The sequence below is a fragment of the Ornithorhynchus anatinus genome, chromosome X3, assembly GCF_004115215.2.
Source record: "Ornithorhynchus anatinus isolate Pmale09 chromosome X3, mOrnAna1.pri.v4, whole genome shotgun sequence".
NCBI lineage: Eukaryota > Metazoa > Chordata > Mammalia > Monotremata > Ornithorhynchidae > Ornithorhynchus > Ornithorhynchus anatinus.
This window is the reverse complement of record NC_041751.1, coordinates 1,210,691-1,237,445: the sequence shown is the minus strand read 5'-3', so window position 1 is coordinate 1,237,445 and position 26,755 is coordinate 1,210,691. Positions and strand designations below refer to the sequence as shown.

Genomic DNA, 26,755 nt, shown 5'->3' with positions numbered 1-26,755 from the left:
TTGGAAACATAGGAGAAAATCGTCTTTATTGGTTTTCTTTTAGGAAACACTGATCTTCCTCCCATCGGGCCAGATTTTCCCCCACAAGTTAAAAAAAAAAAAATCACCCATGAAGGCTCAAAAGAGTCCTGGAGCCCATTTCTTTTTAAAAACAGTCTACAGATTCAACGTTGGCTGCGGCTTTAAAGGGACTCTGGAGAATCTGCTCCAGCGACACCAGGTCCTGGCCTCTGGCTTTCTCCGGTTTGATATGCTTGAGTTACCCGGCAGAGACCCAAAAGAATCGTCACCGACACTGAGTAACAGCCCGTGAGTCAGGAAAACACCACACAGCGATCTGTCAAACTTTCTCCTTTATTCCCTCCTAAGGAGCCAGGATGTTCACCCGAGGGGTCGGGTGGGACAATGACACAAAGTACCAGCAGACGGCTCGTATGGGAGGAACGGCGGAAAATGACCAGACTACACAGACATCATCCCCGGGGGCAGGGCCGATCCATCGCACGTGGCCCCGCCCGGGACACTTGGCTTTGGGTTTAAAAAAGTTTTTACAGGGCAGCGGCCGAGCCACAGACGCAAGCTGGGCTCTGCCAGCTTGGCCCTCCCTCGGCTTCCAAAAAGGGGCTGGACGACCCACCGCACGGTGAGGGATTGAGCCGGGGGGTGGGGGTGGGGGAGGAAAAACAAAATTTTTTTAAAAAATTAAAAAAAAAAAAACCCCAAACTTTTTTAGTTTATTCAAAATAAAAATACACATAGAATTATGAAAATATAGGTTTACTATTTCCACCACATAGAAGTTGATGCTGTTGTCTGAAATGCCTGCAAAATGTTTTCATGTTTTTAAAGCTCATCTCGATCTCTCAGCAAGGTGTACCTATATTCACTGGGGGCCAGTTTCTGGAAGGAGCTTTCCGGTGGGCTGCTGGCTACGTCTTGAACGTGCTGAAAGAAACGCAGAGAGAAACAGTTTTCAACGGTCATTTGCTTTGTAGAGGTTTGGGGTTTTAACAGACAGGTTGAGATGGTGCCGGACCTCTGCATTTACGATGCTTGCCGCACGCCCGCAAATATTTCTTCGGTGCCCCTCACCCGCTGCGTTCCCTGAACAACTGCTGTGAGCGTTTAGTAGAGTGCCTGGCACAAAGTAAGCACTTAAATACCGTTTCCAAAAAACAGAGACTGTCAAAAAACAGGTATTCAATACCTGTCCTCCCTTCCTACTTAGACTGTAGGCCCCCCGTGTGACTCTACTCTGGTGCTTGTCACACAATAAGCACTTCCATGCTATGATGATGATGATAATAATACCTGCTGCTTGGGGTATCCTAGGGAAGGAACCCTCTTCCTGCCCTTGAGGGGCTTACCGTTTAATTCAGTACAGAGCCAGTCAAGGGAGCCACGCAAATACTCTTCCCGGGCTGCCACCACTAGAAGCTCCAACTGAGCTTTCTACCAACAGTTTCTCCACCAGACTCAAGTTTGAAACCCAACAGCTAAACCCCCACTCTAGCTGGTTTCCCCTTCCTCACCCCTCCGTCCCTTCGCCGTCACCCTCCCCCCCCCAAAATATCACACCGTCCCTCCCTCCTAAGTCTTGAAGAGCTCGTGGGACTGATTGAGTCCTCAAGGCACCAGGCAGCAGGGAGGCCCCTTCCTTTCCAGGAGTAAGTCCCCCAAAATGGAATCCACTTCCTCTTCCCTCCTGGTTTGGAGGCCCTGATAAGTGCCGCCGTACTACGTTCCAAGCGCTCAGTACAGTGATCTGCACACAGTAGGCGCTCAATAAATGCTATCGAATGAATGAATGAACAGCACCCTGTGGCGGATGGGACTGATGAAAGCCAAGAGTCAAAGCAGGCAGTCGTAAGGACCCGACTAAAGGAGTCAGAGAATATTTCCCGTTACTCGTTGAAGAATACTTTCCTCAAGAAGAAACAGGCAGGATCTGTTCCCGTCTGTTAAATGAAAGAGGGTCTAACTGCCTCCGGGGCGGGAGCAGAGGGGAAGGGGGTCTGACAGATAAAGGATCCCACGGCCTTTCTCTACCTGTCCAGGGGAGACATCGGTGGGGTCGGGGCCATGGTGAAATTCTCGATGCAGTTTCCCTGAGTGTAAGTCCAACACGAACTGTTTGAGTTTACCTGGAACCCTGAAAAACAAACAAGCAAAAATGACACCTACGGTCTTAGAGAAGAGCTTGTTGGTTGAAAAAAATAAAGATAAAAAATGGAAAGTGCCAGCCCACAAACACACAGGCTCCCTAGATGTTGTTCGGGGACTTTTTCAAACCGTGGATCATCATCAGGGTTGATGGTGATCTTGATTCTATTTATCGTGATAATGTTGTCTTGTTTTTGTTTCGTTCTGTTTTGCTCTGCCGTCTGTCTCCCCTGATTAGACCGTGAGCCCGTCACTGGGCAGGGATTGCCTCTATCTGTTGCCGAACTGTCCATTCCAAGCGCTTAGTACAGTGCTCTGCACATAGTAAGCGCTCAATAAATACTATTGAATGAATGAATCAGGGAGGAAAGAGTTAAGCAAGAATTCCCGTTTCTTCTACTCGCTCCCTTCTGCCAAGACCCTAGCAAGTGTCTTTTCCTTTAATAACTCCCCTGGAGTTGTCCGAGCCAATAATTCGAGCGAGTCCCGATTCTGGCTCCCCACCGGTCCCCACACGACCGAGAACAGCGGGGGTCAAATGCACAGTTTACAAATACAAAACGGCCGTCGGGTAGCCGGATCGACAGAGCGTCTTTGAGAGATCCTCCGGCCCCAAGTAATTGCGTGTCCACCACAGATAAACACTGAGAGGAGCTCGATTTAAATTTAATCTGAGACCGTCTACCGTCACCCGCAGCAGAGTGCCGAGATACGGCAATCAATGCTATCTATGAAATGTCAAATGTGCTAGAATGCTCGAGATGAAGATCCAAGAAAAGGCGGTCGCAAACTCTGACAACTAGCTCACACCCAAATGCGGGGTGAACGTTCTTTGAGCGGTGCCCACGACAACTAATAAATGATCCAGACTCGAAGGGGACAGAAACTGCTAGCAAACAGAACACTAACTGCCACAACAAACGGAAGGGTCAGTAATACAAAGAATTGCTCTCGCACCGAATCGCCTTCCTCCGTGAAAAGGCCTTTTGAGGCGGGGAGGAATTGCAGGTCACGGGACGCCTCGGGTACCTGGCTCTGAGGCGTGGTGGGGGAAAACGGCAGGAAATGTCAGGGAAAGGTGAAGAGGAGGGAGAAAGATGACGTGTCAATCAGAAAACAAATGGTCTTGCCCTTCCCCACCAGTGGAAAACGAGTCACCATTATTAGGAGGCACTGCTGCTCAGTGACCTAACCTAATTGGAAATCAGAGAAGGTCGCAAACTGGTACAAGTTAGAAAGATAAAACCCAAGGAAACAGAGAGGGGACAGCAGACCCCACCTGGCAGAGCCTAACCGGGCAGCTCCGGTCTCTCCTTCGGACCCCAGTAACGGGGGATGAATATAACGTACCGAGACTTCTACTTCTTTTGAGAGGACGCAGGCCCCGGAAAACATGAAGAGAATCAGACTCATATGTTCCTGCTTCAGAAATAATCGTTTCCTAGGTGAGGGCCTGGCAATGTTTCCCGTGAAAATCCGTGCCAACTCGCTTATTTGTCGAGCTCTCGCCCGAGCCAGTCATTGGCTGGTAAGAGTTCAGCAGTAGCTGCGCTGGAGCTTATAGATGCTGCATCAGTTTTGGCACCTGCCTGTATCTGTCGACCCGACCCGTTTCAGAGACCATCTTCTCTGGAAAACGAACTGCAATGGCACTTGATCTTTCCTCTCTTTGCTATTTAAAATAGGTCACAGGGTGTCTAACTCCAGAAGGGCTTCCATTCCACACTGAAGATTTGGGTCCAAACAAAGGAAGTGTCTTTTACAGATGTAACCCGTCTCACTGAAAACTTCTTGGGAATAATAGCAAAGGCAGGGGCTTCAGCAAGGCAACGGGCCTCTCTGCTAGCCATACGTCACTGCTGCAACCAGCAGAAATCACCACCACGGCTACGGGTCCCTCGATCTTCGACGATCTAACCGAACGGGGTGATGGCAATGGTTGTCAGGCGGCAATATGGGAGATTTTGCCTGACAGGGTGCAGACGGTTTTCAAACAGGGGCCTGAGGCCTCCCGCCCACAATGCCAACATCCTAATGGTCTAGAGGGCCAGGAAACTGGTTTGGACTTTGATGGGAAATCTGTATTTTGGGGAAGCCACTGCCTCCGCACACTCCCGATGATGGGGGATGTTCTGATAAGGGGCTTGTAATTTGGTTTATAAAGAAGCGGGAGGCAGGGAGCTGATGGGACCCTCATTCTTTACCTGGCAGGAATATTGTTCCCGCAGGGAACCCACCAGTGGGGAGATGAAGCCCGGAAGAGTCTGGCCAAGGGCCCAGATACTCTGGTTGGCTGTCTTATTTTTCCCGAAAGCCAACCAGACCTAGATCTGTAATGTTCAACCGCCCCCGGGGGCCGGCAGAAATTGGCCGCCCTGCCTTCGGCCGAGCCACCCCTATTGCCCTGTGGGGTGGGCCCTCAAGGCCCCGTCTCGGTGTTGTCCCCCAGTCGGAGAGATCCGGGAACTCTCTGGTCTTCTGGCCAGAGTTCCGACTCACGTGACATTTCTGGTGACTCGCCAGGCTAGTCTGTATAAGTTGGCCCAATTAACTCGGAATCTATGTAAATGGGCCGTCCTCGATGCTCCCCAGTTGGGGGAAATAAACATTTGCTCTCTGAATTCTCTGCCATTCAATCGTACCCACTGAAGAAGCAAAGCTGGTGACTCCTATTGACCTCCTTTAAAGCCACCGGCAAAGCGCAGGGTGGATCTGGGAGGGCAGAGGGTTAGGGAGGTCCTCGGAGCACAGCGGCTCATTTCTGCCTTCTGGCTGAGCCTCTTTTATACCCCCGCCCAGGAGCCTGCGAGAACTCAGTCCCTCGTTTTCCTCCCCCGACTCCATAAGCAGAGCCCTTTACTCCTGAAATCCAGCACTAATCTTTCTGAACTACTAGATATTACCACAGGCATAGTAGCGACGTGTTCCTAGACCATAAAAAAGGGGGAAAAACCCCAACCTAGACAATATTAAAAATACCATCCAATAAGCTTATATACGCTGCACAACTACCATTTTATTTTCATCATAGCCATAAAAATACTTCTTTAAAAAAACCCCAAAGTAAATGTCTACTTACACCAAGTCCCGGAAGTCAGGAAAGACATACATGTGCCTGAAGCTGTCGATAGCTATAACCGGGCAGTCGGCTGGAGTTTTCTGTATGTGCAGAAGCGGATGCCTAAATTTATCACAGTCAGCATGTAGAAAGTTGATTGTACCTTTCAAAGAAACAGGGTTTGGAAGGAAGATTAGGCTCGAGTTTATCTTCACAATGAGAGGGGAAAAAAAATGACCCAATGATAGAGAACTCCAAGACTGTTACTCCACTTTGCAGGAAAAAAACCAAATGCCGTTATTCTTCGGCACTTAGGCTCCTTCCCTCCAGTACGAGAGCTAAATTTGCTTTCTGTGAACTCCCTAGCAGCACGTGATTCTTTAAAGGTTCGATCTTGCACAGTTCAGGCACTTGCCAAATCACAACCAAGAGTTCACCTACCTTTCTCGCTGATTAACTGGCGAGCTACTTCCTGTTGGAACTGTTCTAGACTATCGGCATCATCTTTCATGTGGAAAAGTATGAGAAAAGGGAGGCCTTCTTCTGTGAGTTCCTAAATTGAAGGAAAGGATGTTGAGACAAATCTCTCTTCCTATTTGATTTCCAGATAGAAGAAAACCAAGAGCGAACACACATATACACACACAAAATCCAACCTGAATAGCCCACCCTCCAGTGATGAAATCTCACAGAGCATCAATCAGTAGTATTTACTGAATGCACATGTTGTGTAGAGTGCTATACTAAGCACTTTGGAGAATACTACAGAATCAGTAGACCCGACTCCTGCCCTCAGGAATCTTACAATCTAAAGACGGAGACGGACACTACAATAAATTACAGGCAGAGGGAGGCAACTGACTTTAAAGGAAAGCGGGATGTAAATATCTAAGCTTACGTGATATGGAGCAGCTAAGGAAGTGGAAATGGTGGGGAGTGATTAAACACACACTAGCCTGGATGCAGAAATGGACTCTAACAGGATTTCCAAATCCTGAAAGACCGGTCTGCAGTAGAGTGCTTTATTTTTTCCTCTTGGCTGGATTAAATCTATATATGGTTTCCATTTAAAAGCAGGTTTCTGTAGAACTCATTTCCAGGAGCCAAAAAAGGAAGGCAATTTGCTGAAACACGACAGACTCTCCGTGGAAAACAACACCTGCAAACCGTCGTGTTCTGTTACTAAGGGGCTAGGGATACAGTCAGCGAGGGACGTGAGGGAGAATTTCGATGTTGCTGAATTGTTTTTTTTGTTTGGGGTTCGGTTTTTTAATGGTATCTGTTACTGTTTATTATGTGCCAGGCACCGTACTAGGCGCTGGAGTAGATACAAGTTAATCAGTTGGACAAAGTCCCTGTCCCATATGAGGCTCACAGTTTTAATCCCCATTTTACAGATGAGGGAACTGAGACCTACAGGAAGTGAAGTGACTTGTCCAAGGTCACAAAACAGACAATGGTGAAGCTAGCACTAGAATCCAGGTCCTTCTGGCCTTACAGGCCCATGTTTTATCCACTATTATCCACTTGTCAGAAGTTCTATCTACTTCTCAGCACACTTCTCTTATTTGGAAGTCAGGGCTGGGGAAAACCCCCAGTATACTTTCCCTGGTTACAGTGACCACATATTGGTCACCATGTTTCCTCATTTTAAAGCAAAGAGACAGAAATCCATATGGCCTGAAAGAGTTCTCTCACGATTCCTCAAAGAAGATACCTACCTCTTTTTCTTTCATAGAAACTTATACCTGAGGAGCACGGAGCCAAATTCCTTCTCTAGCAGTTCCGATTTTATTTAAAATGGAAAACTATGCTGCTGAAATATATCAGGTGGTTCAAAAGGGGTTTGACCAGATTTATATACATTTGCCTCAAAACAGTCAGAGGTATTTTTCTGGGAGACTTTTCTTTCCTCAGGTCGGTTCCCCATTGTCAGTGAGCTCATCCCGGGAAAGCTGGAGGTGAGTTAGCTGGTCCATCGGTAACCCTGAGGATGAACACCAGGCAGGCAAAGACGGCACCATCACACGGTCCCTTCGGCTGCCCGCTGCCACGTCTAGAGACCGAATCCTGGGCTGGATGGACTTATGGTTGTGACCCAAATGTGTCATGGCTTCTGACCTACTGCTCTTAAGACATATAGAGATGACACTAGAACTGAGAGGCTGAGACCTAGTCCCTGGATTCCGCAACTCCTGCAGATACTAATAGTGCCCAACTCAAGAACTGCTGTGTTTTGAGTGGTGAAATAATGATAATAACTATAATAATAACAGTGGCATTTGTTGAGAAACGGCGTGGCTCAGTGGAAAGAGCCCGGGCTCGGGAGACCGAGGTCATGGGTTCGAATGCCCGCTCTGCCACTTGTCAGCTGACTGTGGGCAAGTCACTTCACTTCTCTGGGCCTCAGTTCCCTCATCTGTAAAATGGGGATGAAGACTGTGAGCCTCATGTGGGACAACCTGATGACTCTATATCTTCCCCAGCGCTTAGAACAGTGCTCTGCACATAGTAAGCGCTTAACAAATACCAACATTATTATCATTATTATTAAGTACATACTATATCCCAGGCACTGTAAGCACTGGGGTAGATACAAGATAATCAGATTGGAGACAGTCCTTGTCCCACTAAGCACTGGGGTAGATAAAAGATAATTGGGTTGGACAAAGTCCTTGTCCCACCCAGGACTCACAGACTTAATTCCCATTTTACAGATGAGGTAACTCAGGCACAGAGACAAAGTAACTTGCCCATGGTCACACACAACAGACAAGTGGTGAAACCGGGATTAGAACCCAGGTCCTTCTGACTCTCAAGCCCTTACTCTTTCCATTAGGCCATGCTGCTTCTATGACTCGATGAGGTCAGAGAAGCGCGGCACCTAGTAAAGGCAATGAGACAGTCGCTAGTGGGGGGCACGGGGTGTCTACTGACCACACTGACCACACTTCCCAATCCGGGATCAGAAGCTCCCCCCCCACAACTCCAGCCCTGGGGAATTAGGGCCAGTTGATCTCCAGCTGTAATCAGGGGAGGAGACCACGGGTCCCTCAGAGAGCTTGTTGCCCTGATAACCCAGAGGTCTCTCGTCCTTTTGGCATATATTTGGGTTGCATTACCAAGTCCCAAACACCCCAAGAATAGAGGGATGCTCCCCTACTGACCAGCCATCACAACAAGTTTTTCACGGGGTGGGGAAAAAAATCTCCACCTCAAAATGCAGGCCCCATAAAGACCGTCTTGTGAAAAAGAGACCGAGAGATTTACTGGTACAGATCCCAGAGGGCAGGATAGGGACTGTCCCCAAGGACTATTTTCAAATGATTTCAGGAAGTTCCAAATCATGGTGTCAACGGTGAGCTCACTGACAATGGGGAACCAACCTGATGAAAGAAAAATCTCCCAGAAAAATACCTCTGACTGTTTTGAGGCAAATGTATATAAATCTGCTGAGCTATAAACTGTGGCCCTATAAACTGAAAGCATGATTTTCCACTTTAGCCTATTTAAATCCCACTGATCAGTTGGTCAGTTGGTTACACTAATGAGACGGTAAATGAATAAGAGTTCAAACAAATCACGATTTTTGGTCTGTACCTCTCCATTTTCAAAGGTGATTTCCCGAACAAGGGGGACGCATTTATCTTGAGTCCAAGCATAAGCCAGGTCAAAATTAGTCATGGATCCTAGGTATACCATATCTGGAGCATTTTCCTGTTGGAAAAAAAGAGGTAAGGGTGAGTTCTACTTATATGCACCTTGACCCAGAAGACATACATTGGGATTTTGAGAGCATGAGATGAGTCGCCAAAGATCCACATCACCATCACAAGGAGAACCTCCTCACTGGTAGTAGGGAGGGCGGCGGAGATACAGGGTTGGATGGGGCAATTAACCTGTAAGTGACTTTCTAAACCCTGGGTTTCTTCCCTTCCTCTTCCTCATTTCACTGCTCGTTACCATCTCCACAGCAGAGTTCAGGGACAGGAAAGGAAAGGGAGACAAAAACAAAAAACACAGCTTCTTTTCAGTAGCTTGAAAAGTTGGCTGTAAGGGGAAGTCTGGTTGAGAGCAGGATCCAAGAATGATTCTGAGAACTTGCCAGGGTTTGGTTACTCGTGCTTGGTTACTTGGCTTCTTCTGGCAACAAAGAATTGGAAGGTGGGGGATGGGGGGCACTGGGATGGATGTTCAGGGCCAAGAGGACTACAAGGTGACAGCCAAATTGGCCAAATCCCAGAGCCTGGAAGCCCATCTCCATCCTTCTCAACTTCATGTTTTCCTGCTGATTTTCCCAATCGTTGGAGTATTGTGATGGTCCTGAAATTTGGTGCAGGGTTCCAGGCATTCCTTATGACATAGTTACCCTCTAAATTAAAACGTACTAAGCTTCCTCTGTAATGCATCTTGCTAATTCACCACCCTGTTTCTGGGTGACAACAAGGGAGGAAGGTGTGGAGGTGGCGGGTGCGGGGGAGCGGAATGGGGGGCGAGAAACAAGGGGCGAGGTGTGTGGAGAATATTGAAAAGGCGAGAAGAAGCATCACCAAAATAATACAGAAAACATCCTCTGCAATAGGGAAACAGAAAGGACACTGGCCCCAGTGACCTAAACCAAGAAATCTGTAAAGCACACCAGAATTTAATGGAGGAAATAAATAGAACCACCACTACTACAGAAAAAACTGCTTAAACCACCCCCCCCCCAAAAAAAACTAAGGATTGTGTTGAGAATAGTTGGTGTTTTAGCTCCCATAAGGAGGTCAACAGACTCAAGCCTAGAATGAGAAATGTTTCACACCGGGATAGAACTTTTGGAAGAGAATTATTAAGTTATCGTTTCCCTTGGGCTTTAAGCACCAGCAATCCAATATAAAGAGATCCTGTTCTCTCTCAAGGGGTCTCCACACTTCTCTTCCACTAATCCAATGACCATCAATCCTTCCTCTGATCAATGCAATTCTTGAGAGGGAGAAATCTAGGGCTACCACTTCTCCAGGAGTGCATCCTGTTGATACAGCAGAAGCAAGTTTGGAGAAGGGACCAGAGAATGCGCCCAAGAAGAGTATGGGAGTAGGAACAGCAAAAGTACAAAAGCAAACAGCAAAAGACTGATTCTGGAGAGAGAGGGGGAGGGTAAGGGGGTGGGGGGGGAAGAGATGTGGTGGTGGCGGTTGAAGCGGGGAAGAGGGAGATGTCTGCTCAAACCCTTTTTAGTTTTAGTGGGAACTAGACAGTGAGGATCCAGAAGACCATGAGAACCAGAATCCAGAACACCTTGACTCTCAGCGCTTTGGTAGCTCAGTTTGGTTCTGAAGGCCTGAGAGTCCGGTTTGATATGGGAAATCCTGAGCCACTCTTTTCCAATTCCTGAAACTACCTGTCTCCCGGGACTCAGGCTAATTTGGATAGTCCAGAGCCTCAGGGCCTGCTGCCAGCTGGCATACACTCCACAGGTGAGACCTGGGCTAGTCTACGACTTGAAGATTTGGGTGAAACAGTAGCCCAGTGTTTCCTGATGGCCCATTCTGGCCGAGCATCGAAAGGCGAATGAGAGCCAAAGAAACAGTCCAGTGTCTGAAGGGCGTCACATTTTGTGCCCATTTTATTGATCTTCACTTCTCAAATCCTCTGAGCCAAGCTAATGAAAGAAACGGACTATTACACTCCAGGACACCTTCCTCTCCTCCTCAGCCCCAAGGACCCACCTCCCCGGCCAGGGATCGTCTCCACAAGGGTTCGTCCCGGCTGCTGAAGGCTGACAGGACAGGCGGGCCTGCCTCCTCCTGTTGCCGCCCGAGTTCTGATCTCACCAGCTAAACGCAGCTTAGTCGTTTGCTGAGCCTCATGCAGGTGTCTCACCCATTTTAAGTCCTGGAGGCTCACGAGCAGACGGAGCAGGAGGGATGGGAAAGGCAGGGCCGAGGCCCAACGGAGCAGCTCTCATCCGGCCCGAGGACCGACAGTTGGGAAGCTAATTTCCTGTCCGGGTTTGGATCAGATTGGACTTCATGAACTAGGTCTTGGAAATCCTAGTTTAATCAAGGATGCCTGCTGCACTTCCTTTTTGAGGTGCCTGATTTACCTCAGCAGAGTGTAGCTCAGTGTAGCTGGCTCCTGGCCATTTAAAGTCAAATCTTCAACAAAGTCATTTCCGGGGACCCCCACCCTGTTCATAATGAGGAGGAGCAGGATGAAGGGACTTACAAATCAAACTTACCCCTGGTGGTTTGTAGATTATATTGTCTCCACTAAATCTTTCCGGTTTTGAAACAGACCTAAGAAGAACAGAGAAGTACTCAGATAGCCTTTTAAGTGCCTAGAAGAGTTGATAAAAACAGTGCTATGTCTCACTCAGGTGGCTTTAACAGAGTAAGAACCAAGAAGACGCTACCCTGCCCACGACTTTCAGAATCATTAAAAGTGCAAAGTAGAAGGGTTCCTTTTGAAAGTGCTGATGAAAACCTAGATTAGGCCGAATAATTTCCCTGCATTATTTAAAACTCTTACACTATTTTCACAAGTTTTTAACTTCCCATTATTCAATCACGATTACCATGAACCAGAACTCTGAAGGGGCCCTTTAAATCAATCATAAAAATATATTCCCAGAAATATGCTCTACAAAACTCTAACTAAATATAAATATCACCTCATCTTGCTCTACAAAATATGTCATGCCCAACTACTTCAATATTTTATGAAAATCACTCACTGAAAGACTAATCATAGTAGAGGTACTGAGCACCAGGATCAAGAAATTCAGAGAACAAACCAGCAGAATTCGAAGAGTCTCAAAAATAAACTCCAGGGAGGGTAGAACATGGTTCAAAGAGTAGGCTTAATGTTAAAACAGCCTTTGTGAAAGCATATTATGCATTTTCAAAAGCAAAACCCCAAAGAAATCAGGGGCTCTATAAAGCACATATATTTTATCTAACCCCCATTGAGTGATCTAATTAATGGGGGAGTGCAAGACCACAGATACATGATATATGAAAATAATCCAAAATCATTTTAGTCAAGGCTTTCAACCTTTTGCCCCAGCTTTTATCAAACATCCTAAAACTAGAAAAGTAACTGATGGGAATTTCACCTCTCCCTACTCTTTTGGGAAAGGTGCCAACATGTGGTGAAATGGCCAGACGGTGATAGGGAACAGAAGAAAGGCCTGGTAAAACTGGCTAATCAATCTCTGAATAATTCAGAATTCACTACATACATTTTAAATACTGGAATACTTCTGATTCTTTTATGTCAAATGATTTCCCCCCACTTCTCATTGAAATACAAGATAGAAAGTGTTGCTGAATCTATACATATAAACAAGCATATGCATAAACACCAGATCTTTGCCTGAAGCGTTTTTTTCCTCCTCTCTGCATCCTCTTCCCTTCCCTGGCCAACATTCTCCCGCATCTCCCTTGATGGCCCTCAACCCTTCCCGGGGTCTGTTTGTCTCCTCTTCTCTGTGTTTTTCTAACTCAAAATATTTCTGCCTTCTGTCCTTTTCCTCCAGTCACTTTCCCCTCTCATTCTGAGAAGCAGCGTGGCTCAGTGGAAAGAGCACAGGATTGGGAGTCAGAGGTCATGGGTTCTACTCCCAGCTCCACCACTTGTCAGTTGTGTGACTTTGAGCAAGTCACTTCACTTCTCTGGGCCTCAGTTCCCTAATCTGAAAATGGGGATTAAGACTGTGAGCCCCATGTGGGACAATCTGGTTACCTTGTATTCACCCCAGCGCTAAGAACAGTGCTTGGCATAGAGGAAGCGCTTAAAAAATACCATCATTATTACTCTCCTTTTCACCCGATGTTCCTCTTCTGCCTCCTCCTGCTCCTTTATCCTCTGTCCCCTCTGTGTCTGGACTGTAAGATCAGTGTGGACAGGGAACGTGTCTACCAAGGCTGTTGTACTGTACTCTCCCAACTAGTTTGTGCAGAGCTCTGTACACATTAAGCGCTCAGTAAATCCCACTGATGGACTGTCCTGCTCCTCTTTGGTTCTTTTTCGCTGCTTTGCAGTACCCAGCCCCTGTGTATCCTCTTCCTTCGGTCCTCTTCTTTGTTCCCCTTTCCTATCCCTCTGTCTTCCCCCACCTCAACTCATTTCCTTTTTCAGTTACTTTTCTTTCTCCCTTTCAAGATTTTTTTCCCCCTTTTCCACCTCCTCGTCTCTTGCAAAGCCTCTTCCGTCTTCCAGGCTGCTCTCTCGGTTTCTCAGTTGCCTAAACAGAGAGAATCCAACTACTCTCTCCCGACTCCTATTTACCCTCCAGAAATGATGAATTAGCAGGACTCTACAAGGAGTCTTTGCAATCAAAGACATTAGACTACTAGGCTGTAAAAAACGAAAAAAAAAAAATCAGAGCCAGTTTGACAAATGAAGAAAAATGACGTCTTTGTTATGCAAAGGGACTGGAGAGCTTTAGGGAAAGGAGGGAAGACTGGAAGACATGAGGCAAGCAATGAAGGGGAATGTACCCCAGAAATATATCACAGAGAACTGGTTCCACCAGCTACTTGTCTTAAGCAAGCAATGCTCTGACAGCATGTAAATCAGCTAGCCATGGCTACCTAGAAACATCGTGCTTCATGAACGATGGGCGTTAGTGGTTAAGAACGACTAAGAAAGGAGAGACTATAAATTATTGTAGAACACAGTGGCAAAAACCATCCTAGGAATAAATCCGACAGCAGCACCAATGTGCACAACATGGAGGGTGGCAAAGAGAGAGAAGGAAAAGCACTGAGTTAACAACCTTATACCTCCTGTGTGCCTCAGCTGGGACAAATGGATGTGAACCAGTCAGCAAAAAAACACTTTTGGTCTTGCCCTGATACAGTCATACGGATTGGAAATGACATTTTAAAATACCCTTTCCATGCATCATCTGGCCCAGACTATTTCCTACCACCTCAGATTTTAACACTCCACTGGCCAATCCTCACACCGACTGTGAAGAGAAAATAAGACCCTGTGCGAATTTCTGGAGTCTGACTTTTTCCCCCTACACAATTCATTATCTAAGTTCAAGACGGATTCAAGAGCTTAACAACAGCCTGGCCAGTGTCAGTCTTTGAAAACATTTTTTTTTCCGTGGGGTCAGACTCTGAAACTGTGCAGCTCCCAACAGGTTCCACAGGCCGGGCCTCCTGTCAGCCACAAATGCTTTCATTGGATCAGAACAAGTATGGACATGCTTGCTAAAAAAAACCTATTCTAAACTGTAGAGAGTCAGGCCCCTAAGCCCCCTCTACGTTTAAAATTTTGATTGAGGAATCTGATAACTCCAGGGAGTATTGACTAACTGTCCTGATGCAAGGGGGTCAGGAGCAATGAAGATGGAGAATGGAACCTGCCAGATCTGTGTGGCCATTCCCAGCTCAGATCGATCATTAGCGATCAGAAGCCGGGGAGGGCTATTCGGGACAGCAGTTACGCGCCAATCCACCCCACAACTCTTCATTGCTAGATTGTAAGCTCCTTAAGGGATGCTCATGGATACCAATTCTATAGTACTCTCCCAAGTGCTCTGCATATAGTAAGTGCTCAGCAAATATCACTGAATGATTGCTGGAAGAGGGGGAGATAGGCAGGAGAATGGGGCAGATGAGACTCTGACTAAAAAATGACATATGTATGCATGTGTGTGTGTGACACACACATATATTCACATCCATGCATGTCTGGAAGGAGAGAAATATCTAGGTACACTCCCTGCTGGCATATGGGGAGAGGCAGTTGAAAACCGAGGGCAAGACAACATTCTGTGGATGAATGAATTTTTAGAACTCCAAACCTGACGTGCACATTAATGACAATTATTAACGTATCATGCCAACTGTTAAAAACCTAGCACTCAATTCTTTGATTATTTGGTTCTGTGTCCTGAAGAATGAGAACATTCTAATATGCATGAAGGGCAGCAAAAACTGGAAACGTTCCCCCAAAACCTTTCTATAATCTGATAAATTAAGCTTCAGATGTGTGGTTCTGTATTCCTCACAGAAAATAATTTAACACGACAATCATGTGACGAAGAGGAGAAAAACACAAAGGAACTCTTGGTACAGAAATCCTTAGAAATAGCTGAAAATAACACAAAAGTGATTTTGGCCTGCAACCACATTGATAACGTTATTTCAAAAAAACGAAACGAAACCAAAAAATACCAGAACACTTACCCATACGCAGAAAGGAAGACACAATCATCATGCAAAATATTTGCTACTCTTTCAAAGGTTCTGTAGTTGTCTGAATCTTTTTGTTCAAAATATCCAATGATATTTCTTTTACTGCGCTGTAAAATAAAGCATGTGCTTGAGGATTTTTATTTCAAGTATGACTTTCCCCAAAATGTATTAATGGAGTTTCCCCCCTCCCTCCATCACATTCCCGATTTTAAAAGACTTCAGGGGCTATAGCTGTTGCCCACCTGCTCCAAATGAGGTATGACCAAACACAAATTCAGGTACAGAGCCATTTGGATGGAATGTAATGATAAATATGCTAGTTTAATGAGAATGGACTAAATTCATTCACTCATTCATTCGATAGTATTTACTGAGCACTTACTACGTGCAGAGCACTGTACTAAGCGCATGGAATGTACAATTCAGCAACAAGTAGAGACAATCCCTGACCAATGACGGGCTCACGGTCTACTTTTTGTCTCACAGAATCGTAAAAAGAAAATTTTAACACTCCAAAGACAAAAATAAAGGAAAAAGAAAATTTTAACACCCCAAAGACAAAAATAAAGGAAAACTACTTGTACTAGTACTAGCTTCCCCCTCACCCCACAACTCAAATATGTTTGGCAAGAGGCTTACATATTTTAGAATATACTTTATGCAAAAGTTCTACCGCAAAGCAAGCTTAGTAGATTCGCGCAAATGTAAACTGTACAAGCCATACAATATAGACAAAGTAGCTTCGGAGACTTACATCAAGTGAGGCAATTTCCTCCAAGTCGTGAACTTCTCGAACGGGGTCACTTTTCTGTTGTCTGATGTAATCTGCTATCGCTGTCACTGATCTCTGACCCCTATACTCTCTCTTCATCATCATCCCATTACGAAACAGTTTTAAAGTTGGGTATTTGCTTATCCTGTACCTCTGCGCAATGTCCGCTAGCAGAAAGGGAGGGAAGGAAAGCTGTGTGAGGCTCTGAAACTTTACAATCAGTCGTATTTTCTGAGTGCTTATCATGTGCAGAGCACTGTGCTAAGTGCTTGGGAGAGTACAATATAGCAGAGTTGATAGACACATTCCCTGCCCACAGTAAGCTCCCAGTCTAGAGTCTACATGCACCCTAGAGAGTCATGGTGGAGGATGGGGTGAACAGGCCGGGAAGAGCTCTACCCAAAGGGACTCCATTTTGAAAGCTGACCCAGTGCAGCCCTCTCCAAACAGAAAGGGAAAATTCAGTCTTGTCCACCTGGCCTCTGGATTAAAATTATTATTATTACTATTAATAATCATAGCATTTGTTAAGCACTTATTATGCATCAAGCACTGTACTAAGTGCTGGGGATGACACAAAATAATCAGGTCCCACATGAGACAGCCTACAAGAGAGGGAGAAGAGGTATTGACTCTCCATTTTGCAGAAGAGAGACGGAGATGTGATTTGCCCAAGGTCACACAGCAGACAGGCAGTGGAGCTGGGTTTAGAACCCAGGTCCTCTGATTCCCAGGTCCAGCCTCTTTCCACTAGGCCACATTGCTTCCCTTGGCTCCAGGTAGCCTGACAGCTTTTAGAGCTGTGTTGTGTCTGATCCAATGCAGGGTGTCAGAGGTTGACTTTGTCTTTTTTAATGGCTGGTCCCAGTCTAGATTGACCCAAGGACACTCAAATTCCTCAGAAACGTCATTCCTATCTTGGTCACATCTGGGTGGTTTTCAAGTAAAAATAGGTGGTTCAGATATGACGATGTGGGCCGTGCATCACTTGTTAATAGGATTGCCCCTGAGCTGGCAGGAAGGAAGGACCAAAAAAACAATACAAAACAAAATTCAGCGGTTCACGGCCTCTTCAAACTTTCTTGCTTACCCCTAAGAAGTCCCAACTTCAAGTCTGGGAACTTGATTTAGCTCAACAGAATCAGCCATGCTCAGAAAAATGTTAACCAACTAGACCCCACAGCCAAATTTCCCAGACTGATAAGATGTATTGTGTTCTACAATATAGAACTTTTAATTTGTTTTCCCCTTGGGGATGTTGGCTTCAAATGCAAAAACAACCCACACCACAAAACACACACACCCAATGACCAACTGGCACTTTATTAAATTTACACCTTTCAAGTGAAAATAAATGCCAGCAAGTAAGCTGTTTCTGCCAAATCCTAAAATATGACGGTCTAGGGAGTCATTGGGAAGCTGGGTCTAATCCCAGCACAGATGCTTTGAGCCGGGGACTCACTGCTCAACCACGGGAAGCAGCGCGGCCGAGTGGCTACGGTCTGGGTCTGGAAGTCAGAAGAACTTGGGCTCTAATCCCAGCTTCGCCACCTGTCTGTGCGACCTTGGGCAAGTCACTTAACATCTCTGTGCCTGTCACCTCATCAGTAAAATTAAGACTGTACGCCTCACTTGGGACAGGGACTTCGTCCCACCAGATTAGCTTGTATCTACCCCAGCACTTAGTAGAATGTTTGGCACATAATAAGCACTTAACAAATACCATTTAAAAAGTAAAGAAAAACACTGTTCTAAGCACTGGGGCAGATACAAATTAATCGGGTTCTACACAGTCCCCATCCCATATGGGGCTTGTAGTGGAAGTACTGAATCCCCATTATATAGCTGAGGAAACAGGATCAGAGAAGTGGCTTGCCCAAGGTCACGCAGCAGGCAAATGGCAGAGCTGGCAATAGAACCTCTGACTCTTAAGACCACGCTTTTTCTACTGGTCACGCTGCTTCTTACTGAAATGAGTCCGAGGGGTGGCAGGGGGAGGAGAGAGAGAAGGTCAGGAAAGAGGGACAGAGAAAGAGGGTCAGGGAAGAGGGACACTCAAGGGGCGGGTTCTGCAAAGCAGCAAAAAGAAACAAAGAGGAGCAGGGCAATCAATCAGTGGGATTTACTGAGCGCATACTGTGTGCAGAGCACCGTCCTAAGTGCTCAGAAGAGTACAGAGTTGGTAGACACATTCCCTGCCCACCATGAGCTCACAGTCTAGAGTGGGAGATGGGCACGAATGTAAATTATGGATCTGGATGTAAGTGCTGTGGGACTGAGGGAGGGGTGATAAAGGGAGCAGAAGGGAGTGGGAAAAGAGGAAATGAGGGCTTAGTCAGGGAAGGCTTCTTGGAATAAAGACCTGGAAAAGTCTGTAAGACTTGGGCCACGCAGGCAACCTCACTCTCTACCCTTTCCCCATGTGTACCCAGCTGCCCCAGGTAATGGGAGGGACCGGGCCATGACCTGTACATGAGTGTACAAATCCGGGTGTGTCCATTGGACTCCCAAGACAGTGCCCATTACCATTCATTGCCCCCACCTGCATCACTCCCCAATCTCCACCCTGAGAAATGCCCCTGGGTGGAGGCCCTGCCCTTGGAAGGTTCCGCTTGACCAATCCGCTCTCCTGCTGCCCCTCCCGGAGCAGTGTCACTGCTGCGGGGCACAGAACGGGCAGAACAGGAGCAGAAGCTGCGGCGGCAGGAGTGACGCGTTCCCCGTTCCAACTTGTTGTCCCTCTCCTCCCCGTCCCGGCAATCACCGCTGGCCCTCTTCTGCCCTGCCAACTAGCTTCCGTTTCAGCCTGTTTCTCCACTGACCCCCCTCACCCTTGGCCTCAAGAACACTGAAAGAACGCCACACAAGATTTTTTGTTGTTTTCAGAAGCAGTGGGAAAGAGCACAAGGCTGGCAGCCAGGAGATCTGGGTTCTAATCCCAGCTTCACCACCTGCCTGCTGTGTGGCTCTGGGCAAGTTACTTAACTTCTCGGTGCCTCTGTTTCCTCCTGTGTAAAATGAGGATTAAATGTCTGGTGTCTCTCCTCCCTACACTGTGAGCCCCAAGTGGGACAGGGACTGTGTCTGTCTGATCTGTTTCTAATGTTATCTACCCCAGTCCCTAGCATATAGTAAACTTTCTGCTAACACCATGATTACTAGTATTTTATTTTGGGGTTTTTTTTGCAGAATTTTAAACCCACTCTGGTGCCATTGTGATACTTACATTTTGTCTACCACCACATTTTTGGCCTAGTAAGAGTTTCCATCACGTACAGAGAGGAAGTGGGAGAGGAAGACTGGGACGGCACTGTAGCCAATAACAGCCAGGCATTGCTGGTGTTTGGTTTTTTTGTTTTAAATGGTATTTTTTTAATAGTATGTTAAGCACTATGTACTAAGCACTGGGGTAGATACAAGATAATCAGGTTGGACACAGTTCTTGCCCCACGGGGCTCAAAGTCTTCATCCCCATTTTACAGATGAGGTAACTGAGGTGCAGAGAAGTGAAGTGACTTGCCTGAGATCACACGGTAGACAAGAGACAGAGTTGGGATCAGAACCCGGGTCCTCTGACTTCCAGGCCCATGCTCTTTCCACTAGGCCATGCTGGTTCTCAGGCAAGTTGGTACATGTCTACCTGATGCTTTTACAATGGTCCATTGCTATTACTTTCTAATGGTGTCTGAAGGGGTGTTTCTGTGGGGGATGGCATTTATATTACTCACATGCTAGAGTTGGCAGACGTGTTCCCTGCCCACAACGAGCTTACAGTTTAGCAGGGAAAAAAAGCTGACAAATATTGTACTCACCCAAGGGCTTAAAGTAAAAGACGCCCTACCCTTGAGGAACTTCCAGTCTCTTAATGGATTTCTTCTCTTGAGAGTGACCACATTAGGGGTTTTTCTTTTAGGTTAATTTTTTCCCTTGTGTCCATTGTGAAACCAATATAGCAAGCACATTCATTCATTCAATCGTATTTATTGAGTGCTTACTGTGTGCAGAGCACTGTACTAAGCACTTGGAAAGTCCAATTTAGCAATAAAGAGAGACAATCCCTGCCATACCGGGCTTATAGTCTAGAAGGAGGGGAAGACAGACATCAGAACAAGTAAACAGGCATTACATGGTCCCATATCTTTTGTGGGAGTGCACAGGAGCCACGAAGGGAGTCGGACAAATGGGGAAGACGATTGGGCGAGTGGGCAACGGGCAGAATTTTAAAGATAAAAATGCTTTTTTTAAATGTATTTTGAAATAAAACTGGATTTTATTACTTTCAAAGTTAGTCCTTTTTTTTTTTGAAGGATCTGACCCTTAATCGGCAAACAAGCATGGTCACTTTAGCGTCGCTGCTGTCATACTTTCCGGCTTTCTTCCCTCTCCTTTCTTAATTCCTCCAAAGCAGAAGAAACCACAGGGAAAGGACTGTTAGCAATGTACTGGTCTTATCAGTCACATTCTCACATGCTGATAAAATCTCACCATGAATAGGCTCAAAATTTCACCATGGGTAGGGCTATCTTCAAATTATGTAATGGTTTGGGGGGAGGGGAGTGGGGGGGAAATGGGTGTTATCCTGGGTATTTTTGCAATAAGGTTAAAGTCCTAGCAAATGAGTGCCTGGAGCATAGTGTTATATATAGATTGAAGGCCTAAGACTTTTTCTTAGAATGGCTGTTTGGATGCCTTTTTGTATTAACATTTTTCTCTGATCCTGTTTTCTTCCTATTTATTCCTGCTTGAGGAAGTTTATTCTTGTTGGGTCAGACCTTCCTTCCCCCTCGGAGAGTTTGCAACTCTTGATTTCCAGGTTTTGATTTCCAGGTTCCACGCTGCTATGAAATGAAACTGGGAAGATTTTTCCATAATGCTGGTCCAAGAAACTGGAGCCTTGGGTGAGTACAATATTTGTCAGCTTTTCTCCCCTGCTAAACTGTACGCTCGTTGAGGGAAAGGGATGTCTCTCTGCCAACTCTGTTGTACTGTGCTCTCCCAAGTGCTTAGTACAGTGCTCTACACATAGTAAGCTTTCAATAAATACCACTGATTTATTCTGTTGTATGCTCCCAAGCATTTACTATAGTGTTCTGCCAAGCCCTAACATCAGGGAGGACAATTCTTTCATCAATTCTCTCTTCTGCTTCAAATGCACACGTCTTGAAGCTAAGACTATAGTCCTCAAAGACAGCCAGACACTTATATGTGTTTTCAAAAAGGCATAACCAAAAAGGCTTTAAAATGACCGACAAGGCTTCCCACCACCAACTTCCCACTGAGAGACTTACAGTGCTGATCACAATCGACTCTGGCAAAGACAACTTGATTTTTATTAGGGAACTCTTCCTTAATGACATTGGAGGCTTCTTCAAAGATTGGATGCAACATCTGGCTGAAACGACACCTGTTCATGGGGAGGGACATTAAATTTAAGACAAAAGCAAAAATATTATGATTACTGCCCAGTTAATGAATAAAGAAAAACTACTTTTCTATCATTTACGTCTACCACAGGAAAGTTGTGAGAGAATATTCTCAGAGTCTGGTGCCTTTTCACCAGTTAAACATTTCTTGAATACTCCAGGGGAATTTGACAACTATTACCTCAACCACTTCAACCTCTTGAAAAGGAGGAAATTTGTTTGAAGTAAGCTACAATGTCAGAATTATGTTGCTCGAACAACTGTCGAATAGCATTTACAAGATCCATCTCTAAAATGACTAAGAGCTACCATAATCCAAAAACCTTAAATGTAGCATGCTAATTAGGAATCAGGCCCCACCCCTGAATGTACCAACTGCCTTTAAATTGCTAAAAAAAATTTCTCCGTCCAGTACCTGGGGTGTTTGGAATAGGAATGATCCCATTCTTCTAGGACAGTCAAGAACTTGTAAAGCCTATCCCTGAGTTAGGAAAGTAGTATGTATTATTTAAAAGGACCAGATTGGGGTTCTAGTAGGCCCAGGGATGAAAAGCCTGAGGAGAGGCGGCTCCAACATCCACTCTCCATTTCCTGCCATTGTGGGTAAGCCAGTATGGTGGAGGTAAGGGGCAGGGGAAAAGAAGTCATAGCAACCACCTTTCAGTAAAGAGAATTATTTTAGCTTCCATGGATATGGAAACAGAAGTTTATTAAAAAAAGGAAGAGATTAGAGAACACCATTTCAGCACAGCGACTCTTGGTATTCTAGACTCTGAGCCCATTGTTGGGAAGGGATTGTCTCTATTTGTAGTTGGACTGTACTTTCCAAGAGCTTAGTACAGTGCTCTGCACACAGTAAGCGCTCCATAAATATGACTGAATGAATGAATATTCCCAGAAGATTTCTAGACACTGGTCAGGTGGGAAGCTGGATTCAGGAGACTGAAGGGAAAGAAAAATGAGATGAGTAAATTGTATTAAAGAAGTTTTCCAATGGTGGAACCAGGAGATAACATTGAGGAGTTTCTTCTTGCCTTTAAGACATAAGTTTCACTCTTTTTCATTCAGAGTTCAACCACTGATTTGGCCATTTTGTGAAGCTAGAGAAAGTCTTAAAGTGATGGTTGGGGACTAGTGGATTATACTCCACCATTTTGGGCAACAACTTGCAAGAAAATAGTCAGAAGTCTCCCAGATTTCCAAAGAATAATAGGGAAAGGCCAGTTTTTGAGGAGAAAATAATGATAATGATGTTATTTGTTAAGCACTTATGTGTCAAGCACTGTTCTAAGCACTCAGATAGATACAAGCTTATTAGGTTGGACACAGTCTCTGTCCCACATGGGGCTCACAGTCTTTAACCCCCATTTTACAGATGAGGTAACTGAAGTACAGAGAAGTGAAGTGACTTGGCCAAGGTCACAGAGCAGATAGGTGGCAGAGCAGGGATTAGAACCCAGATCCTTCTGATTCCCAAGCCCATGCTCTATCCAGTAGACCACACTGCTTCTTGACTAGACTATGCTGCTTTGGTTTTCATCCTCTCCTAAATCTACCAGAAAAAATGCATCTAGACTATGAAAAGAACTCCAGTATAATACACAAAAATAAAACCACTTACCAGTCAGCATAAAAATTAACTAGGGCAACATCTGCATTGTCTGAAATAAAGCAAAACAAGGGCCATGTTGTGAGAGTCATTTACCTCCCAGGCTATAATTACTGAAAGGCAGTTTTAAATGCAAAGATATGACCCGAGTCTCTATTATTACTAATTTAGGAGCTGTTTTCCCCTTAGTGGCCTCTCCAGGCACCTGCCCTTGCTTCTCCTCTGCAGACCCCCATATCCCACCACCTTTCCCTGGGTTTTGATCTGATTTTGATCTCCACTTTTTGGTGGGTGGGGCGCAGAGAAAAGGTTAAACTCTAATCAGTCCAATTTCGCTTCTTTGCAACTCTTTTCCCCACCTAAGGGTTTAAGGGCGGTTTGGACATTTTCTTTATCTTCCGCTAACATGAATAACTGAAAGTTGGCTGAATTGCCTTCATATTGCTCAAACAGGCAGGCAGGGCCAATGCCACTGCCTAAAGCAGAAGTCCCAAACAATTAAGACTAAAAGATCACTACAAATATACATAAATAAATCAAAGCGTGGTTTTCCTTCCTCCAAATCAGACCTTCGATTGGGGTAAACTCAGGAGCTGAGGGTCCCCACTGGGTGTGGACACCCCCCACCCCTCTCATCTGGGATCGCCATGGGGAAGGGGAGAATGAGTGACAGCCAAGGGCAATCCTCAACCTTCTTTTCACCCCACCTTTAGGTACCTTCACCTAATCATTAAATTGTAAACCACTTGGGGGCAGGGACAGTGTCTACCAACTCTACTATACTATTACTGTACTCTCTCAAGTGCTTAGCACAGTGCTCTGCACATAATAAACACTGAAATACATTGATTGGACAAGGCCAGGGGATCAGAGCTCGAGTACTAAAAGGGACTCTAGTGAATTTGGCCAGATAGAACAGAATTCAAGGACATGTTCCGATGTTATTAAATAGAAGAACAAATATCCCGATACTTACTTAAAGTGTCATCTATATTTGCACTATCGAGACTTGTTATTTCACTTGTAATTGGAGTAAGAATCCAAGTTACCTGGAAAGAGAAAATAATTTAAAATAAACGTTTTCATCGATGGCTAAGACAGTAATGCTGATTCAAAAAGAGCAACATCAGAAATTCTGCAAGTAAAAACCATTCCATTAAGAGTTCATTCATTATGCTCTCAGATGTTTAGCTGCCAGTGAGATAAAGCTTCGCTGCTTCCTGCTGATCCGTCTGGGAAGACCACACAACCTCGATGGGCTGAGACTGTGGCTGCTTTAGTGGCAAGTCAGTCAAAGACAGAATGTGCCCTCTAGTAGCCTGGCACCAGAGCTGGGCCACGCAGCACTGCCTGAAGTCACTGGCAGCCATCTTTACCACGTTGCCTGCATTGGTGGCACCAAAAAAAAAAAAGCCCTTGGACGTAGCTGTATCAGGGGCAGCCAGAATAGCCCAATCAAGCCAGGACTCACAGGAGGGGTCTGAGGCCTCAGAGCTCCACTCCTTCCCTCCCACTGATCTCTAGACATTTTAGGACGAACACCACAAAAGCAGCCATGCCCACATACAGGAGTCAGTTGAAGTTATTGAGCACTTTCTGTGTGCAGAGCACTGTACTGAGTGCTTGGGAAAGTACAGTTTAACCATAAAACATACACATTCCCTGCCCACAACAAGCTTACAGTCTAGAGGGAGGAACAGAGGAGCTTGGGGCCGGACAAGAGGAGCGGCAAAGAGAACTCCTGAGGAGGAAAATACAGAGAGACGGCGAAAATAAAGGGAAATTAGGGGTATCCGCTGACAGTTAAGCATTAATGCACAGAAGGCCAAGAATTCTGAGTTTGTTCTGCTCTCGCGGCTGGTCATCTTGTTCCTGCCACATGACCCTGTGTAAGAGGAGAGACTCCACGTCATCATCAGAGGCCTTTAAGAAGCCATCTGGGAATTGTTGCCTGCTGATGACTATGCTCTTAAGGAGCATACAAAAGGCAACATCTAAAAGACTAGGAATCGCTTCACAGAGTCGGCACAGCATTATGGCCGGCGGTAAGGCTGAAGAAAACCGTGGTTCTGGTCTACACCCAAGAAGCCCTAAACGGAACCAGACTTCCACCAGCAATCCAGAACTTAATGACGGTCCTGAATTCAGACATTTAAGCAATGCAGTTATCTAGGTCACCCAGCAGGTAAGCGGCAGAACCGGAATCAGAACTCACCTTTGACTCCCAGGCCCGAGCTCTTTCCACTAAGCTACACTGTTTCCCACTTTCCTCATCTTTCCCCACCCAAAAGTGTGCGCCACTGTGGGGAGGGGAAGAGAGAGAGAAGAAAGAGAAGGAAAGCGAAAGAAACAGAAAGGAAAAAGGAGAAAGAGAAAGAAATAAAAGAGAAAGAGAGCAAGCTTGCGCTCTGCAGCCACAAGTTCTATGTCCATTTGCACTTAGTCAAGGGGCAAAACAGTTGGACTAGTTAGGAAGAAGGCTAATGGAACACCTCCCCCCATCCCCATCCTCAGGGGGTTAGGAAGGAGCAGCACCTGCAGGGAAGAGCTGTAGGGATGTGAGGCTCGAGAGAGCCGCAGAAGAGTCACAGGTGTTTTATGAAGCTATCTTCACATACCACATCAAAACCAACAAAGACCCCAGGGCTTAATGGTGCCATTCTTATCTATGTATACCACACTGTGTTTCCACAGATTAATTGAAAAATTACCCAAGTAATGTTAACCACTAAAAAAGAAGTTATGGCTTGTTAAAAATAGCTCCAGTCATTATTTCTGCAGGACAATATTTGCATGAAATAAAGGCCTTAACTTCCCCTGTGAACTGCCTGGAGAATATATGCAATCTATTCTTCCCAGTGGCATTATTGCTTCTAATTAACATTTCATCTGCTAGGCAGCCTACACCAAAAGCTTAGTTTATTCTTGCTAAACCTTTCATTTTCCTTCCTTTCTGTTGGGAGACGCTAAAGGCTCTTTACAAACTGCTTCTCTCCTGTACCAGGAAAATATTGTTGTGCCTAGCAAACACTTCTATACCATTCCTAATCCAGATTGACATGTTGAAGCTGCCACCTGAAGCCCAAACCCCACAGGATCCTGGGGCTGACTTTTCTCCTCCCCAGGTACGTTTTCCTTTCTGCACAGGGCTAATCTGCTACTGCTCTGAGATTTGCATTAAACTAGCGGGCAACAGGAAGCACAAGGGTTTGCAGTCTGCTGCAGGAGGATACCAAATGTGCACAATCCCAGGAGAGAAGGGATTTAGAGCTCACAGGGAGCCCCCGAAGTTTGGCTGGAGAGCCATCCTTCAGGGAACATCACCCTGGTAGTAGTCCCAGAAGCCTAATAAAAGAAAGTGGGAGAAAGCAGAATTCTGTGGGAAATTATGGGGGCTGAAACAAGATTCAAAGAGTCTGGAAAATTTTCATGAAAGTAAATTCCATATGGCTGGTTTGTGGTTGGAAAAGTGGCTTTTGAAAGTATTCCATTACTTCAAGCGATACATTTCCCCAAGTGGCGAACCCCCAT

The 26,755-nt window shown here is 45.7% G+C and overlaps 1 protein-coding gene across 2 annotated transcripts in view; it reads right to left on the bottom strand.

Annotated features, from left to right (window-relative positions):
* Window positions 1–26,755, bottom strand: part of ERP44 (endoplasmic reticulum protein 44) — a 49,333-nt gene continuing 22,578 nt past the window's right edge. For both annotated transcript variants that reach the window (XM_029053935.2, XM_029053936.2), the window contains exons 2-12: window positions 24,201–24,273; window positions 23,237–23,276; window positions 21,481–21,596; window positions 16,175–16,359; window positions 15,412–15,527; window positions 11,445–11,502; window positions 8,822–8,938; window positions 5,663–5,774; window positions 5,243–5,384; window positions 2,050–2,152; window positions 1–945 (exon numbers count right to left, since the gene is read on the bottom strand). In XM_029053935.2, the coding sequence (XP_028909768.1) occupies window positions 844–945; window positions 2,050–2,152; window positions 5,243–5,384; window positions 5,663–5,774; window positions 8,822–8,938; window positions 11,445–11,502; window positions 15,412–15,527; window positions 16,175–16,359; window positions 21,481–21,596; window positions 23,237–23,276; window positions 24,201–24,273 (1,164 nt within the window). In that variant the 3' untranslated portion in view covers window positions 1–843. The remainder of the gene's footprint in view (window positions 946–2,049; window positions 2,153–5,242; window positions 5,385–5,662; window positions 5,775–8,821; window positions 8,939–11,444; window positions 11,503–15,411; window positions 15,528–16,174; window positions 16,360–21,480; window positions 21,597–23,236; window positions 23,277–24,200; window positions 24,274–26,755) is intronic.